The sequence below is a fragment of the Bactrocera oleae genome, chromosome 4 (genome assembly GCF_042242935.1).
Source record: "Bactrocera oleae isolate idBacOlea1 chromosome 4, idBacOlea1, whole genome shotgun sequence".
NCBI lineage: Eukaryota > Metazoa > Arthropoda > Insecta > Diptera > Tephritidae > Bactrocera > Bactrocera oleae.
In genome coordinates this window covers 10966023-10985895 of record NC_091538.1, presented here as the reverse complement: position 1 = coordinate 10985895, position 19873 = coordinate 10966023, and the positions used below count along the sequence as shown (strand labels likewise).

At 37.5% G+C, this 19873-nt stretch overlaps 1 protein-coding gene across 2 annotated transcripts in view; it reads right to left on the bottom strand.

Moving 5' to 3' along the window:
* The window catches only part of lov (jim lovell), a 31846-nt gene extending 13636 nt beyond the window's left edge, over positions 1-18210 (bottom strand). The window contains exons 1-2 of one of the 2 annotated variants that reach the window (XM_036375014.2): positions 17738-18210; positions 7626-10411 (exon numbers count right to left, since the gene is read on the bottom strand). In XM_036375014.2, the coding sequence (XP_036230907.2) occupies positions 7626-10077 (2452 nt within the window). In that variant the 5' untranslated portion in view covers positions 10078-10411; positions 17738-18210. The remainder of the gene's footprint in view (positions 1-7625; positions 10412-17737) is intronic. The other variant, XM_036375016.2, reaches the window with a different exon arrangement.
* Positions 18211-19873: the final 1663 nt, after the last annotated feature.

Below are 19873 nucleotides of genomic sequence, written 5' to 3'. Positions count from 1 at the left end.
TTGTCTATTTAAACTCACATACAAAGAATAAATAGATACACTAGCGATCAAAAGATTTCAATGAATTCAGAGAAGAATCGAAAAAATTTAATATAAATCAATGGAAAGCTTCTGTGTGAATCTCTAATGAGAGCTTTCGGAAGTTTTAAAATGAGCTTTCGGATATTGGCATTCGTGTTGTGGTAGTTGAAGTCTGAATAAAAAAAATTCATTTATAAGTGAAAGCTTTTGGAAAGTTTACGGACAGCTTTCGGAAATAAAAAATGTGAGTTGCTGCAGCTTAATTTTTGAAAATTTTAATAGGGACAATCGGAAGTTGAGATGTGAGTTGCTGCAGTTCAAGCCTGAATCTAAGCACAAGTCATTCATAAGTGAAAGCTTTTAGAAAGTTTAATTAGAGTTTTCAGAAATTGAGATGTGAGTTTTTGCAGTTCAAGACTGAATCAAAACAAAACATTCATAAATGCAAGCTTTCGACAGAGCTTTTGGAGTAAAAGCTTTCGAAAATTTTAGCGAGAACTTTTGGTAATTTGCAGGTGAGTTGGTACTGTTTAAGCCAGAATCAAAGTGTATTAATTCATAAATGAGTGCTTTTGGAAAATTTAATTTTTTGCGCCTAAGACACTTCACGTATAGGTTTGATCATTTATAAGAGAGTATATGACTAAAATTTGATACGTTTATATTCAATAAACTTTTTTTTTTTAATTTTTCCCCCCTACCAAATTGTTATCGTGTCATACGGGCACTCACTTACATGTCAGGAATTCCTGAGGCAGACTTAAAAGCTCTAAAGACGCAAAGCATGTATGAGCACTTATCTGCATATTTGGCAAATTTTTCAGCTTTAGGTAGTAAAATAGACATATTTTGATAAAAATCATCCACAAACGCACACACTTACAAATATCAAAGGAGTGCAATAAAACTAGAAAACAACAGTTAGCAAATGAGTAGCAATATACGTCCCAATAAACTTTTGAGGTTTTATAAATTGTCGTCAGTTTTCGTTAACATTTTATACTTATATTTGTTATTACTGTTGTTATTGCTAGCGCGATTCATTTTAATAATATCCGTTTGGGGAGCTTAAGAGATATTTACATACACACATACATAGACAGGTAGTATATGGCAATGCAATGCGAGTATGACATGCATGTTATGCATATGAACTGTAGTGGCCCTGTAGGAATTAGTGTTCGGTCATGTCTTTAATGTCAGTGCACCTCTTTCGCAAATGAAAACATATTGTCTCTTATAACAAGGTAGCGTTTCAGTGCGACGTTTCTTTCATTGTGCATAGCGCAAGCTCTAATTGAAAGCTTCGAGGGCTTGAGTTGTGGGTTTCTGGCTATAAAGTCTGTTACACAGTACGTAAAAAAATTGAAGTTGAGTATATGGACGGCTGTCATTTCAATAAGAACTCACACAGCAATTCACATATTGTGTGTTCGTATTACCGTTTAGACGACGAGAAATAGTCTCATCTCGTTTTAGACAATAACGCTATAACCATTCAGATGCGTATAGGATATTTAATAATAGATTTGCGAGACAGAGAGGGAGAGAAAGAGAGAGATATATAAAGACCTTTAGTTCTTGCGAAATTAGGTTAAAAGTTTGAACTACAACAAAAGAAAATTGAGTGAATTTTTATTTTAAACTTGATGGCTTACAATGCTTGCAATTTGTGTACTAACTGGTCTGAAAAAGATCTAAAAGTACTATAGGCTAGAAGAGAGCGGAATGCGGTTTACTTATAAAATAGACAGTTGTGTTTAAATTCACATTATGTTAGAAAACCAGACCACCTTCTTTTTGTTTTTTTGATAAGAAAATTTTATGCAGCAATTTGCGGTCTGCCGATATTTTTACTAAAATACTTTTGCTCATATAAATTTTTCCAAGCAAAATTTTTCCTGCAGGCGTGTTATGTATGTGCCTTCATATACGTCACGCCACTACAGAAGGAAGTACTGCAAAACTTAATATGGCAGGATAGTAAAAAAATAAATGTTGAAATGTGAAAAAGTAAGAATTTTTAAGGAAGTGTGGTGAGGCGAAGAGACACGTAACTTTTGCATATATGTTATGATGTATGAAAAATGTCACTAACTACCGCATAAATATGCCGAGGCATATGAAGGCATACATGAAGGTGCTGACTTACAAGTTGAATAGCAATGAATTGGTGAGCGCTAAGCAGCCGGTATAAAGACTTGGAAGCACACGCACACACACAGACATTGAAACAGGAACACGCTTATTTGCTTACGTTCAAAATGATTTGTTTGTATATATATGTATGTGTGTATATAACATATGTATATGTGTGTGTGTTTGTTACCGCGAAAAGGAGTTATTGGTGGTTATGCGCCTACACTTTGCTGGTTTACTGCCTGTTAACTCAAATATATTCACTTTTTCAAAGACAACCTGCAACGCGAAATCATTGAACTAGTATAAGTGGGAGACGCATGCAGCTGGGGCGTGGTGTTAGTCGCAGAAATACCGCGCCGGATTTTGATGCGAGCGCGCAGGTGAGCGTCATATTTTTTAACCAGCGCGCCAGCGACTGTGCTGTGTTTTTTTTTTTAATGCAAACACACATATCCTTCTGCCTGGCTGATTGCATTTGTGACGCATTAAGTGTACCGTAAGAAAATCAAAACGCGCTGCTGCGCTAGGCAGGCTTACACGCGTATATTTGTCTTAATCTACTTGAGCATATGTACTTATATATTTGCGCGTGTATGTGCATGTGTGTGCGCCTTTGTGTTATACGCTTTGCGGCATTTCACTTCCGTTCCTACCAAATTTTTCTTACGTGCCTTCCTTTTTCTTTCTGCTTTTTTCGAGGCTTTCATTTATTTGAAAGAAATGCGGCCCGCAGCCGCCACTCTTCAAAAATTCTGCACAAAAAAATGATTACCGTCATTGCTCGAGTGCTTATCCTTAGCGCTTAAGCGCTCATCACTCGATTTTCTATGGCATTCTTGCATTGTTGTAACAAAAGTCTTCATCTACTTAATGCGCGCGGCTACAATGTGTACGCGCTACTCACACTTTTCGTGTATCGGCAATGATTACATATATCCTGCCGCTATAGTCAAGCAGTCACACATCTCATATATTCATATGTTTCGGCATCAATGAATGCACCACTGCTGAGAGCGTCTGCAATGTCTTGATGCTGCTGTTAACTGTATGCCCCGCTACCAACACCGCCTGCGCCACGCCTATTTGTAAGCGATTTTCATAAGCTTTTGTTTCGCATTTGAATGGCTGTGTCTTGGCTCGTCCACATCTCAGGCAGCTCAGACTCCGCGCTTACGCACCGACTGCTGAAGTGTTCCGCTGCTATTTGCACACATACATATATACATACATATATGTATACATGTGTTAACTTGAGTATATCTATATATGTGTTGAATAGTTGCGCGTATTTGCATAAGTCAGTCTTATGAAATCATTCAGTGGAATGTCAATATTATGCGCCGCTATTCGCGCGCCTTGCCGCCCGCTGCACATATCCACACACAGCCGTGCTGTCCTACGACTTGCGTCGTTTGTCGACAATGTTGCACAGATTCATATAGCGTTGCATGCTGCGCCAGTCACTCCTTCGTTACAATGTTTTTTCTTACGACGTTTTCTTTTTTGCTTTTTTCCGTTTTCCTTTTTTCTATTTTTCCACTTTTCACTTCCGTCATCGCCAGCGCTTCATTTGTTTCGAGCGCATGTGTAGCAAAATACTTCGAGCGTAAAATCTTAATAGAATTATAATTTCCATTGTTTACAAGTCGGCTGCTTTGGACGGTTAGGCAAATCGTAGGTGGTGGCTGAGGATGCTGGTGGTGCAAACTTCTGCCACAGCGCCATCGTTGCTGGCGCCTAAAGCTGTGCTTATTGTTCGCTGAGACTTTGTCCTTGGCAGTTTCATATATTGTATAACGTTTGGTATGTTTTATGGTGGCATATGTGTGTGTGACACTTGGGTCACGTGATTGCGGCAAATGTATAATAATCAATTAAATTGATTAGCTGTCTTAATGTTCAGCATAATGTTAAATATGTTGCATAGGTCAGGTGGTATCAAAAATTTGAAGTTGGCCAAAGAAATGTGTGTGAGTTGAATGGTTTCACTTGGTGATCTGAGTAGAAGCGCTCTATATTATCAGAGTCATCACCCGACAAATGGTGTCTGGCGAACTTTTTAAATGGATATTGCGCAATTCGCTTTAAGGCCTATTTAAGCTTGTGATTTAAAACAACGCGCTTTTCTGTTAGATCTATAGAAACCTCTATGGCATTGCTTAATGAGCTCTAGACACATGGTATAAAGACTCCTCTGCCATTTTATACCGTTTTCTTTAGATTATCTTATAAGGCATCAATATCGCACAGATATAACTCAAGGCTAGGTGTTGGGTTAGGTTCAATTTAATATCTAATCCTGCAGATGGGGATCGCTAAATCCTATCTAAGTCCTTCCTAAATTCTTCATAATCCTTTGCGAAGCCAGTAATTAGAGCTCCAGTAATCACATCGTCGAAAAATACTAATCATAAATATGCTCAGGCGTTTTACTTCCATTTACGCCAGTTCACTGGTTTGTCTGAAAGTGTGAGCGCACAGTTGTTTAAGCCTTAATCTCACACATGCGGGACACTCAAGATGGAATTTTGAGGAATGTTTCTACCTCGGCTACTGCCAAGCAGCTTCTACAGCTGGCATCAGGTAAAATTCTTAAGCTCACACCGGCTAGGACACTATTAAGTAATTGAAAGCTTTTGATCAATTTAGAGTATAAAGATTTCTTTCAGCTATGGTGACGGGAAAAAAAAGGTGTTAGTGCCTTCCATAATAGTTTAGGTCAAAGTGCTGCTATATACATATATTCTTTTAATATAGCAAATATATCCAATACATCAGGATCATAGAAGTAATATATAAATTCGGCCGATTCAATTTTTGATTTGAGTAAAAAAAATAGACCAAAAATACCAAAATAAAAAATCTGCTTTACCTAAATATTTGAGGTGTTGTTGAAGTCTTGAAACAAATTTTTGTTGCAACTGTCTAAACATTGGGTCTATCCATCCCTGGTTGATTGTTTTAACAAACAGTCGGGTCTACGTAAATGGAACGTACTCGGTTTTACGTTCGACCAAAGACTCTCGCCTCGACAGCAGCGAATAGTACCGTTCCCAAAACAGTCGGGTCTACGTACTCAGATTTTCGTTTTACTAAAGATTGTCGCCTCGGTAGCACCGAATCGTAACGTTCCTAAGACAGCCGGGTCTACGTAACCTCAACGCACCACGTTTTGTATTCAGCCAAGAATTGTCAGCTCGGCAGCATTCCTCCAACTTACTTCAGGGTTGTTTCTGCCGCTACAACCACAACATTACTATTATCAAAATTATGTGGGGAGCGGCTTCTTTCAACGACCGTTACGGATCGGCTGCTTTTTTATAAATTTACTTTCAGAATAACTGTCATAATCTATGACTCAAGACTTTGACAAGTAAATGGTCTACGATTTTCACTAAAAGAGAAGATCGTTGAGTTTGAAACTACCGGAAAAAATTTGCGATCTGTTATACTTATAAAGTTGTTGTAGAAGTTTCTTCTAAACTCGATTCTAACTGGCTTCTTGTTTCGATATATGGCATTGAGCTGTAGAGTGATGGATGTTGGAAGACTTGCTTTGAGCGAACATGTGTTATGGCAAATTATTACTGATATAAAGTCATTTCCAAGTGTTTCGAATATTCATATTGGGTTCGATTCTAAGTGCATAGGCGTTTAGTAAAATAAATAGATCCTATCAGAAGTGTAACGAATCTGCGGCATATTGCTGAGAGAGCAAGTATCTCATAATCCAGCAGAGTGTTCCTTATATAATTAATTTTTTTATGTGTTCCATCATTTCATCAATATTTAGTTAATAACCGACGATTCTGCTTGAGAGCAATTGCAGTTAATCTATGTAATTCTTAACAAATATCTTCTTTACAATCGTCTCCCACGCACTTGTCCCTACTGTCTTATGCCACATACAGCTGCAACAATTTGCCTTAACTGAAGTGTTCATAATTGCCAATAATTCGATTTCAATGCAGTTAACCACACACATATAGGCACATATATATATATAATTTATGCCACAAAGCTTGTCACGGGAGCTGCACCTTTTTAAGCTTATTGACACATTAGAAGAAGTTAAAAGAAATATAATATAACATTAATGCGCTTTCGCTCCCTAAGGCGCTATGTAGACATACACAACACGATGATGCATGCAACATGTGGCAGTCATCAAAGTAAACATTATGGCAAAGAGCTAAAGCATAATTCCCGTTTGTAGCAAGCAACAGCAATGCTATTAAAAGTCACTTCAACGCTGCAATGCCGCCGTTAGGGGCACCACACCCGCTACTTGGTGTTCCGTTTGTGTGCACGAGTCCTTGTCAAAGCGCGTAAAGTTGACAGAAAGTGTGTTAAGCACTCAAATGCAAACGCAAATGTCAAGCGTACTGTCAAAGCAAATATGTTGCAATAGAAGTCATAAAAAATATAAAAAAAAAAATAAAAAAATACAAAAACAACAGCGAGGTTGTAGAAGATATGCGGCGTTGCCTATGAGTTACGTGCTTCACTACCGGTGGTGCAGGAAGGCGTTGAGTGTGTGGTGTGCTTAAAATGTGTTGGGTTGCACAGCAGCAGTCCATGCAACAGGATGTTGCATAATTTTTTCTGGTATCCTTCTCGCAGCAGCGCATTATGGGCGTATGAGTTCAGCATGCGGAAAGGTTATGTGCATATGAAGGAAAACCATTGGCGGAGTTGCGCTCAACGGCATGGAAACGAGCTGCCAGTCCAACACCATATATCTGCTCATACGTTAGGCGCAAGTCGGCGTATTTGATTATCAAGGATTTCCGCTTGTTTTCATACACTTGTTGTGTACTTTCAGTACTTCACCGTGTTATTGCGCCTCTAGAAGGATCAACACTTATATAACTTGTTGCATATGCAGTTCTTTGTTTTTGTCAATTGACTTTGACGGCTCCTCTTGTTAGGAGAAAATGAAATCAAGTGCTTGAAAGAAGTACCAATCAGCAGGAAAGTATGAAAATTGTGTCTGCTGATTTATACAGCGAGACTTAAATATCTTCAAAGCATTAAGTGGCCCCCTAAACCGAGGTAAATAATATGCTAATGCGCGTTCAGTATCCAATAAAAGATCAAATATTCATTTTGGATTACAGTTAAACCCTTTCCCAATCTTAGGCAGCTGCGTGACCAAGCTTTTCCTCCGACAAATTAATAACGATAAAGTGAAGAACTTACAGGTTTCAAGTCGTCTTTGAAAGCCTAGTTGGATTTATGACCGATTTTCTATAATAGAAGCATTGCTCGACGCCACTCATACCTCTTCTTTGTCCTCGTAAAGCTGCTTTTGTGAAATTATGCTAAAAAATTTGATCTTGAGAAATGATTTGTGGAATAGTTTTGAGTTTTGGAAACTTAAAAGCTTAACTAACATATATAGATATTTACACTAATTAAAACATTCTATATCTACACTATCTATATACATAAGTACTTACTGTGCGGCGGCGTCAGCGTTAGCGCCGAAGACATACCCGGAAATGGTAAAGGAGAGGGTGGATGTGGCGGTCCATCAGGTGGATTGAAGTGTGTGGGCAGACTCATAGGTGAACTTGGCGCAAATTCTTTGCTCAATCGATTCATACTCTCCTCGAGACGTTCATGTGGTGCTGGTCCACCTGGTCCGCCAAAAGGCGGCATGCCAGACATACCCATTTGCCCAAGTATGCTATTCGCATAAGCATTATGTTGTTCTTGTAATTCACGTTGTTCCCGCTGTAGTGCCTGATCACGTTCGCGCGATTGTTGATGTGAGACAGCGGCGGCTGCTGCGGCGGCAGCCAGCGACAGATCCATCTGATGTTCCATATGTTGGAATGGATTCTCGCCATTGGCTGCAGCTACCGCGGCGGCTGCTGCGGCGGCATGCATTTGCGCTTCTAGCGCGTCCATTTTGCATTGATTTTCGGCTGCGGAGCTGACGGCACGATCCAGTCGCAGATCGCGTAGGCTGGCCGTCGCAAAAGGGTGCATGTTATTCGATGAATTCGGTGTGGAGGAGGATGACGGTTTATTTAGTTGCCGTATATCTTTGAGAGATAATACAATGCGATTGTTATTGTTAAGTTTATTATTGTTATTATTATTATTATTCGTCGGACTACTATCGGCGTCAGAGGCCGAGTGACTGCCATTTACAGTATTTTGAGCTTTCTTCGTTGTGCAGAGATCTTCGGGACCGTCCGAGAGATTTGATAACGACTTGCGGCGCAGCTCATTGGTGGCATTAATAAGTTCTTCGATATCCTCAGCATCTGGTATTACTTCATTATCATTATCATTGTCAAGTTCGTTATCATTTTCATCGTCTTGTTCTTCCTCTTCGACGTCCATGGAGTGCGACGCATTCAATGGTGCTGGCGAAAGTGTTTCATCTGTGCGTGAATTATGCTGCTGATCTGCATTCGACTGATAAGCGTTTGTGGACTTTTCATGTGATTCGTCGTGCGCTTGACTATCATTGCCATTGCCGCTGTCATCGCGCCGAGCACCCTCGTTCTCATCCATCGGTTCGGCCAGCTCAGTTTTGATCACAGTTTTCAAAGCCTCTAAGTGCTCTGCGTGAGCCTGCTCCAACTTCTCATCCAGTGTTAAAGGCAGGGGTTGTTTACGTGGCGGTTCTTCTACGGTTGCAGACGTAGCTGGTTCGTTTAACATTTCGAGTGTCAGCTCACCGGAGCGACGACGTGGACGTGCCTGTTTACGTCTTGGCATAGGCGACGTGCAAACATCTGAATTAATACTCGTATCAAATGGCAGGTCCTGATCACTTTCGGCTTCACGTTCCAATTCGCGTTCGAGTGCGCGCTCACGCTTGCGTTCACGTTCACGCTCTCGACGCGCGGACGCGCCAAATAGCCGCGATGGCAATATAACTTTTGAGCCAGCTGTTACCATTGACGGCGATTCATCATCGAAGCTCGAGCAGCGCTCCAGCTCGGGCGACATCAACGATGTATCGATCATGCCGAAATCATCCGGCGAAGCAGCCGGTGTGGGTGTGTGCTCTGGCACCGAACTTTCTACCAAACCGCGCACCTGCAGTGACTCGCCGGCTTGTATTAAGGTTTGCAGTCGTTCCTGTGGCACACTGATCTCGCCGCGATACATAAAATCCACGATCGCTTGCACCACCCAGCCCTGAAAGTCCTTCAACACAATGACCGGATGCTTGCACGGCGTTTCAGCGAAGACGCGTTGAAAGAAGGGCGAACACGCCGATAGCACCATTTTGTGCGCATGTATGCTCGTCTCGGCGCACACCAGCGTCACATCCACCAGCGTCTTGGTCTGCAAGAGCGCATCGAATGCGCGCAATATATGATTTTGATGGTTGTTCCAGCGCAGGCTATAGTGATCTGGCACAGCACCACTGTTGTTTGCAGCGCTGGCGTTAGCATTACTGGGAGTCAGCACGTTTGTTGGTGAGACATTGGCGCCTGCAGCTGTCACCGCAGCCACCGCAGCGGCTGCCGCCGCGGCAACAGCAGCTGCTGTGGCGCTATTCGTGGCGGCTGTGTGCTGGCTGGTGCTCAATAAGGCGCCGGCCATGGCGGTAGTGGTGAGCGTGGGTGCGTTGCTGGCGCTTATCAAAGTACACGTTGTGTTGTTGTGCTCCATATTGCAGTCTTTGCCGTTGTCAACACTGCCGCTGCCATTGTCGCCGTTAGTGTTGTTTTGTGTATTGTGATTACGTGCTGTGGTCATCATCATGTTGAGCGGCGGTGGTGTGGGCGGTGTGTTCGGCGGCGTTGTGGTCGCAACTGCCGCGCTGTCCATGGGCGCTGTCGTTGTTGTTTTGGTAGTTGTTGCGGTTAGCGAGGCGGTGCTCTGCGTTTGTGACAATGACAATTTTCGTCGTTTAACCATGTGCAACGGCTCCGTTAACATTCAGTCAGAAAAGTCAGAAAAATCAATGCTTTTTGAGATGTCAAATACACCAAAGACGTTGTGTGTATGTGTGGTTGTCTTATGTGTCACGCCAACACGTTGCTGCCACACAATGCGAAAAAAATCGTATGAGCCTTCTTTCAGCTTTTGTTTGCTGTTGCTGTTGTTGCTTTTTGTTGTTGTTTGTATATGTTTTTGTTTGAATTTCGTTTGCGCTGTCTCTGTTTACTTTACAGCTGGCTTTCGCTTCCTCCCAGCACTTCCATGCCTGCTGTCTAGTCTAGTCGACTGCTGTCGCCCGATTTTGTATGGGAATTTGAATCACTCGTTGTGTCTGCAATGAGATAAGAACACAAGATAAGCTTGAGTCGTACGCATTTTATTAACGTTGTTTTTTTTTTAATAAGGCATGCAAAATGTTGCGTATATGTTTTTTACTTATTTAAATATTTTTTCTCACACCACGCATAGCATGGAACAATGTATAAGACAATGCCTGTAATGCCTAAGGATATGCGCCACGTTACATATCTATCTAGCACGCATAGAAGTGTGGATAAGGAGTCTATGAATATTTGCTTAAGACTGTGCGTGAGTGCGTTCTACACGTCTTAAAGTATTCATGACATATGCTATGTGTGATAATATGTTAATGAGTTTCGGCATATATCATTTTAATATCTTCATTTTGCTGTCACAGCCGAATATTTCACAGTATGTCACATACAATACATAGAAAAATCCGAGCAACCAAACAGGTGAGAATATCGTTCCAGCATTGACGACTGTGCGAGACACTATAGCAGTAAATTGCCTTTAATAACAAGGTACGTTAGAATATATTACAATATAATATATATTCTTCACTTCTGAAATGTCAAAACAATTCGCAAGTTTTTTTTTTAGTTTAGCCTATATAACTGATCTCAAGAGAAGATCGCGCTTGGACAGATTACGATCAGTCCTTTGTGAAGCCATATAAGGAACTCCAGTGAGTGGATTTTAAGTATCGAAAAAACGCCTTGTGTCAATTATCTGCTTGGGCATTTTATATCTGTTCCCACCAACTCAGCTCGAAGTCTAAGTTCCGCGTTCGAGATCCGCGTTGTTTCATCGTGTCTGAAGCACTGCGTATATCACATCCGTAGACTTCTCAAATGCGGCGCAATCAAGAAGACAGTGTTGAGATTTTTCTACCTCATCTTCTAAGATTCTTAACCTTATCGTGTGGATACCAAGAGGACAACGACTAATTGTAGGGCTTCTACCTATAATTAGGGATAGCCTAAACCTGCAGAGGGCGAAAAGCGCGCTAATACTCTTGCGATTTCCGTTGATAATCTAACAATGGGTCTAAATTTGGTATGACCGCACTTTTGATAAAAAAAAGTGAGCATATAGCTGATATTTACGGCTTTATACTGCAATAACTTTCGATAGTAGGTGGAGTAACATACCGATTTATTTAATTTTCAGCGTATTTTTTTTTTATTAAACGTATTAATTTGGCCTTATATTTTTTTTATGCTTTGCTGAATACTATTCCAGGAAAGCACTGGTGTCTATATTTTCAAGTTAGTTAGGGAAAAAATTATCATTGTGCTAATTTAAAAAAAATTAACTACTTTATATCCTGAACAGACTAAATTATGTTCGCTACGAAGGTTGTAACACCCAGAAGTAAACGCCGGAGACCCTATAAAACACATACCATATGATCAGCATGGCGAGCTGAGTCGATTTAGCCATACGTGACTGTATATTCGCAAAATAATCGCTAAATTTTTGAGATATAAATTAAATTTTGTCTTTTTGTTTCTATGAAGCTGCTCAGTTGTCGCAACCGCCGATATCGGACCACTTATATGCTATAGTGTAGTACAAACCCACCGATCATAATCAAGCTCTTGTATGGAAAACTTTTTTATTTGACAAACTATCTTAATTTGGCACAGACTATTATCTAAGACAGCGCTATAACCTCCCTAGAAATTGTTCAGATCGGACCACTATAGCACATAGCTGCCATACAAACTAATCGATCAAAATCAAGTCCTTAAATGAAAAACTTTTTTTTTACGAGATATTTTCACAAAATTCTGCATAGACTATCAGCTAAGTGCAACGCTACAACTGTCAAGCAAATTGTTCAAATCGAACTAATATAGCATATAGCTGTCATACAAACTGAATGAACAAAATCAAGTCCTTGTATGAACAACTTTTTTATTTGACAAAATATCTTACCGAAATTCGTCATGAGTTATTGCCCAATATAACACTACAATCGCTGAGAAAATTATTCAAATCGGAAAACTTTAACACATAGCTGTCAAACAAGCTGACTGTTGAAAAAAATATAACGATTTTGTATACACTTTTATGCTATAAGAAAAGCGCCTCTTTTTTTACATTTTTTTAACTTCATAATATTCACCAGAGTCGTTTTGTGCCGCAAGTAGCGCACTCACAAAGTCTGTGGACAACAACATGCGAGTGTGAGTATTCAAAAGTTGCAATCTCAGCTACGTGCCGCTGTGGATATCCTTGCGGATACGGCTAAGCATACTGTGTCTTAATGACATAAGATTTCTTTTTTGTATACGCATATATGTGTATATATGTAAATATAAACATATATGCACGCATGTACGCACAAATCTAATGTGTGATAATAGCTGATGTATGCGTTTTATTTGTCTTTCCTGACTTTGTCTTCGCACAACACGCAACTGACGATGGCGGCGTTCTTTTTTCTACGCTCAGTTTCAGTACTTTTTATTTTGTTTTTTATTTTTTTTTTTGAATTTTTTTGTTGGTGCAAACATACACTTGTTAAAGCAAAACGGAATGCGAAAGGTAAACGGCAGCGCAACTAAAAGTTACCTGTTTGTACATACAACTCACACACAGCTGCTAAGATATTTATATGTGTGTTTGTGTATATTTTTTTTGTAGTTAAGTGTGTGTGTGTGCACAAGGACGTATGTATGAATTAATTAGAATCAACGTGTCTATGCATGCGTGTATGACTTCTTTTAGGGCAATCTTGCCTTAAGAAAGCTGTATTCAAAGCAACAGCCAGCTCATCAAACTGATGTGGCAAGCACGGCGATGCGTGCAGGGTGTGCAAGGATATGTTTGAAATGGAAATAAGTTGCATACAGTTGAGAGTAAACTGTATATTGCTTTAAAAGCAAGTAACTCTACACAAACACACACACACACTCATATATACACATACACATGCGCACATATACTAGTGTTGCCTATGCCTGTCTCAAGCGCTTCAAATAAGTGTTGTACCCTACTAAAATCAAGTATTACTACCGCGTCGCGATAAACAGCTACCGTTACTCACGTCGCTTGAAACTAAGAAAAAATAAATTGCGTAAAATAACTGTTTTTATTTCTTGACTGTTTGGTTAGTTTGTACTAAGTTGAAAACTGCTTTGCCGGCGCAGCAGCCGCAAACCGTAGGAAATGCAGGAAATGCAAAAAAGAAAGCTAAAAAAACTTTAAAAGTAGGAAAATTGGTTGTAAAAACAAACAAGCAAATAAAAGCGTGCAAACAACAACAACAACTATAGCAAAGCAGGCGTTTTAAGTAGCGCAGCGCCTGCAGCTTTCGAGTTGCAACGCGATATGTGTGTGAGCATGTGAGCGGATTTTTTGGTTTTTCAGTGTTTGTTTTTTTTTTTTTTTTGGAACGAAAGCAGAAAGCACATTGAAGTGGCATTACCACATACTTACGCTTCGCTGCAACAATGTGCAATTAGTTGGCGTTTTACTTTAAATACAGAAATAATTACATATGCCGCCACACACACTTTGCCATAACAGATATGTATATTCGGTTTTTGATTTATTGTATTTTTTTTTCTTTTTACCTTTTCATTTAAATTTGTCTGCACTATATTGCGACCTCGTTGAAGTTTTCGTGTGCTTTAGTAACGGAATGAAGTCATTAAAGTTTTAGTTAATATTAAGTTGCCGAATGCATTTATTAAGGCACTGCTTCAAATATAGGATGCTATATAAAAAGTATGTATGCATGTATATTAGCAAGAGCCACAAAAATAAATTAAAAATTTATGCATTAAAAATATTAAAAATCTATAAATACAGAAAAAATTTATACCTAAAATGTGTGGGTGAGCATTGAAAGTCAGCCATACAAATAACACGTGAAAAATGTGTATTCATTAGAAATGCCATGATTTTTCAACCGTTTGTGATAAAATTTCTGGCAATGCGGATTCTTGTGCAGTGCACCATTTCGTAAAAACATCTTTTTCACATAAAATTTTTTTTTATTCTTTCATTTTAAGTTTTTTTCTATGTATGTACATACATTTTAAACCATAAATTCAATATTAGTTTTTTTTCGGCACACCCTAATGCACATATTCGAACGCTATAATCGGTATAACGCCCGCGATAGAAGGACAATTTTTTCAAACCAAGAAAAAACGTTAACTTCGGCTGCTCCAAAGGTAAAGGGTATTATAGCAAGTGCATTTTTAATAGCAGAAAAGGGTATAAAATGATCTTTATCTAATTTTGATTTGCATAATTTTTTTAGAGATTGCACCATTGTTTTTGAAAATAATCTAAACCAAATTTTGTGAAGATATCTTGTCAAATAAAAAAGCTTACATACAATTTTTTTTTTTGATCGATCAGTTTGTATGGCAGCTATATGCTATAGTAGTCCGATCTGAACAATTTCTTCGAAAATTATACCGTTACCTTTGATAATAATCTGTACAAAATTTTGTGAAGATATTTTGTCAAATGCAAAAGTTTTCTATGCAAGGATATGTATTTGATCGGGCAGTTTGTATGGCAGCTATGTGTTATAGTGGCCCGATCTGAACAATTTCTTGGTATAATATAGCGCCGTCTTAGACAATAATTTGTAAAAAGTTTCGAGAAAATTTTTTGTCAAATGAAAAAGTTTTCCATGCAAGCACTTGATGCCGATCGTTCAGTTTGTATGGCAGCTATATGCTATAGTAGTTCGATATCGGCAGTTCCGACAAATGAGCAGCTTCTTTATCTCAAAAATTTAGCGACTAGTTCGTATATATGTTATAATATATATAGTTTTTTAAGCGACTGTTTAATCCATAAGGCATGATAGTATTCTAATAATGGCGATTATACTTAAATTATAAAATATCAAGTACTATACTATATAATATAATATATTGAATGGGAATTTTTGAAATTTAATATTTTATTAATATTTGTTGTTATTTTACTAATGATCTTTGTGAGATCTCTCTGTGAAATAAAAAGATTATTCATTTATGATTGTTGTGAAATAAATGAAAAATCTTTTTAGTTCCTGCCTCCTCCAAATGACTGATGAAAACCGTTTTTCACATCACAATCACTTACTGTACTCAGATATTATAAGCTGCCTACGATCGAGTTCACGTCTCACTAATAATTAATTAAGTCACTTAATTAAGTCACTCTATTATATAATTATTATATTGCAGGTAGTTTGCGGAATTTAGAATATTAACTATAACACATAATGCTTATGTGATTAGACACTAGGAAAAGACGGTAGAAAGTGCTGATAAACGAAAATATTCTTGAATTTTATGTAATGTACATTTATCGTCTTCAAACAGCTAAATGAGACAGTTAATTGACGCAATTAATATTAATACATAATATTAAAGTTATAAGATATAGTAAAAATAAATTCATTGTTTTTCCAATAGATGTAGGCTCTCACGTAGTATAAGTGCGCCCGTGTTATTCTATATCGCGTTTGAAACTAAAAAAAACTTAACAGACAGCTTATGCATTATTATATAATATTTTAAATAGATATCTCGTTACTTTTCACAGTGATGCTTACTTTTTTCAGAGTAAATGTTTCAAAATAAATTAATTTAAACTAGCAAAAAAATTATTTACAATATTTTCTTTATTAGAAAAATCGCAAATTTGCAAAGACTTGAATTTATCACCATTAATTTTGTCATTACTCAATTTGAAGCACATTTTATTGTAAAACTATATTTAATTCTTTGACACTTTACTCTGTTACTTAAGGCTTTATAAATTGTGGAGTAAATTTTTCGAACTGTCTCTATTTGCTCCGCACTCAAATGACTTCATACAATGTTTAGTAAATTTGGTACTAATTGAATGGCAATTACTTGAATACATTTTTTTCCAATTATGTGTTAATTTTTGTTCGAATATAATATATATCTCGTGATTCTTATAGCTTTTGTTAACTTGGCTGCTATTTGGCTGCAGCATTCTAAATTTTGCATGGTTCTTACCAACGATCTTGGTTTCATTAAAATTTGGCCACAATCGGAATTTTATTAACTCAAGGTGACGCTATAGCATATTTTCTCCTCTTCTTTATCAATTACTCAGTGCCAGCTGCAGTTCGCGACTTTTTTTTCAAACATCTATATAATAGCTTTCACATTAACTGAATTCAAATCAATAAAAAAAAATTTTAAGAAAATTCTCGAAATTTCTATTCTCATAAATAATAACACTGACGAAATTGTTCGCTTTTTATACAAATTTTCAAAAATTTTATAATTGTGTTTTTCAAGCACATATTTCGAAAATCTTACGCGCTTGTAGCAAAATGTATGCCAAATAAAGATACTATGATATAGAAGTCTAACTGATTGTCTAGTAAAAGTGTAGCAAGAAATGGCAAGCAGATTTTACTTGGTTTGACATTGGTTGATATTCACACACATTTTAGACTTTTAATTAGCAAATTATAAATAAAATAAAATTTGTTTACTTTAAATTTTTTGCTGGTTTTCTAGTCTAGCAATTTCCAATAATAAAATATGTTTCGTAAGAAATTTTTCAAATTATTTTGCAAATATGCAAAAGTTATAGACATTTTAGTGTCGGCGCGACGCGGACGGTTTAGTCTGAACATAAACTTTTCAAGTCGATTTAATTAACATTTGGCATGAAGATTTTTCGTATGATTTAACAAAAACTAAAAATTTTTAAATTATAATAATTTTCAAAAGTTCAAAAATGTTTAAAAAAAAGTATTGGAAAAATCGTACTTTATGTGTGCGTTGCTGCCATTTTATGAACTTTTTTTCCAACTTTGAAAATGTAATTTTTGTAAGCAATATTTCGTCATTATTTTATTGCTCAGCTGAACGCAAAGGCTGAAATCGTAATGACCAGAACGCTGACATAACTTTTTGAAAAATTCCCTTTTTTTTTTTGAATTTGTATTTTCGTGCTCTTGAAATATATAATACATAAAAAAACAAGAAAAAACGTTAACTTCGATTGGACCGAAGTTATAATGCCCTTCACCGATGATAGCATAAAAGGGTGCAAAATGATCTTTATATTGAATTTGATCGGGGCAGTTTGTGTGGCAGCTATATGCTATAGTGATACGAACTGAAAATTGTGTTCGGATATTGTACTCGAAAAGTTAGGGACTAGTTCGTGTATATACAGACGGACGTACAGACGATTCTAGACTAGAATATCTACTAAATTGTGAAGCAGTTCTTCTAAAATAATTTTTCTACTTGAAAACATCGTGTGATACACATTTATGTATAAACTTTTTTTTGTTTAATATAATATCAATTTTTAAGCTGTGGCTTAATCGTACACTTACTGTGAATAATATTCAACAAATGTAGTCGTCGAAAGTTTGCACGGCTGTAATTTTACTGCTTTGCTTGAATGTTTTATAGCTTAAAAGCGTCACTGTGTGCTACGATAACTGCACACGCACATTGATTTGTTATGCACAGCACTTGCTGACGTATTTCGTAAACTGGACTCGCTAATTATTGCACAATTTGTTGTATTTTCATATTAGAATATCACATTTTGTTTTTGTTTTTATTTATCATATCATATTAAGCGACTGCATGTTTTATTCAACACTTCAAATTCGTTTGGCACTAAAACAAAGCGCATTTTTTGTTTTACAATATATAAATAAATAAAAAATTCCAACTCAAGCCGCTCACATGTGGGAGTGCATACGTGTACACATGTGACGTTAGTTCGGCACTGAGCGACACGGCGACGCGCAACCACAACAGCACTGACGACAGCATAATTATGACAAGTGTCGGCCGAAAACAAACACAATTACAACTACTAACATGTAAGTGAGAATACACATACATATACAGCTATGCGTCCAAGCAGTATCCTTGAGGCCGCGGTAGGCATAGCAGCAAATAAACATGATGAATGGCAACAATCACATGTGAGTGGCGAAAGGCAAACACAGCACAGCTGCATCGGCTCACATACAGTAGGAGCAACAAGAAGCTGACAAGTGAACTCACAGCGCGCATGCATACATATGTAAGTTTGTATGTATGTATGGGTGTTTGTTGCATTTCGGCAGGTAAAAATTGAAGACGACGCTTAGCTGTGCTGTGTTTGTGTGTGTGTTACCGTTCATTTATGATTTGTAGGCGGTGCCATGCATAAATTTATATTTCATGCGTTTCATACTCTTTTCGTTTACTGTTTGCTGACACACAGCGCAAGCATAATGCACGTGTAATTTGCTTATGTTCGCCGAGCGCAAAACAGTGGACCAACAGCGGCAAACCAACGATATGCGTGCGTTGACAAGTCAATTGTCAAGTGATTGCATGTGTGAGCAGCGTGAGTCTCAGCGTTAAGTTGGTTTGGCGAATGTTTTTCTATCAATATTTTAATAGTACACCTCTCGGTAATTAAGCGCTGGCCTTCATGCATGCACTTGTTGTGTCCTTAAGGCGAGGTGTGTTAAGTGTAGCGCATGTGTGTGTGTATGTTTAGGCTTCTTGGAATTGCGGCAACAATAATTTAAATAAATCAAACATATCTACATATGTATGGTATGTATATTTGTCAGAATAGTTTTTTTTCATAGAATTTCGCAGTCAAGTATTTATTTTGAGTGGCCTGTGTCTTTGCGCGTACACAGATAAAATTTTCTAGCCACTTGTTGCGGCGTATGTGTGTGTGGTTTTCGTTGTTGCTACTAAGCCGTAAAATATTTAGATTTGTTTGAAGTTTATTGAAATTTCATGATATTTTATTTATATAGATTAAAAAATCGATTGCGGTTTTTACTCAATCAATACGAAAATTGTATAAAATTATTAAATAAATTTTTACGTTTAAAGAAACCCACAAATCTTTTTTTATTAACACCTATTTTCGAAATGAAAATTTATGAAAAATTTCTTCAAATTAAAAATTATTGTTATAATTATTAATAAATTTGGCTCCATGATATGAGACACTGGTAGAGGTATCGTTAGTGAAGAAGCACAATTCTATTGAAATTCGCGTCAAGCGCTGGCTTACTGAAGTATGACTACTTTTTAAGAACTACGGCACTCTATCTGGCATCGTTAAGCATCAAAACTTGTTTATGCATGGGTCACGAGCCTACCAGAGTAACCTAACCTAAGCTAACCCAACCTAACCTAATCTAACCTAATAAATGTAACAATTTATTGTTTCTTAAGCAAAAATACTCGTATATAGGTTTAGATCAAGTACTCGATAAAAAAAAACAAGAAAAACGTTAACTTCGGCTGCATCGTAAAAATAATACCCTTCACAGCAGCATTTTTTATGGCATAAAACGGTTTAAAAATATTTTTTTTTTATTTTTATCGGTGAGTTTGTATGGCAGCTATATGCTGTAGTGATGCGATCTGAACAATTTCTTCGGAAATTGCATTACTACTTTAGATAAGAACCCATGCCGAATTTCGTGAGGATATCTCAT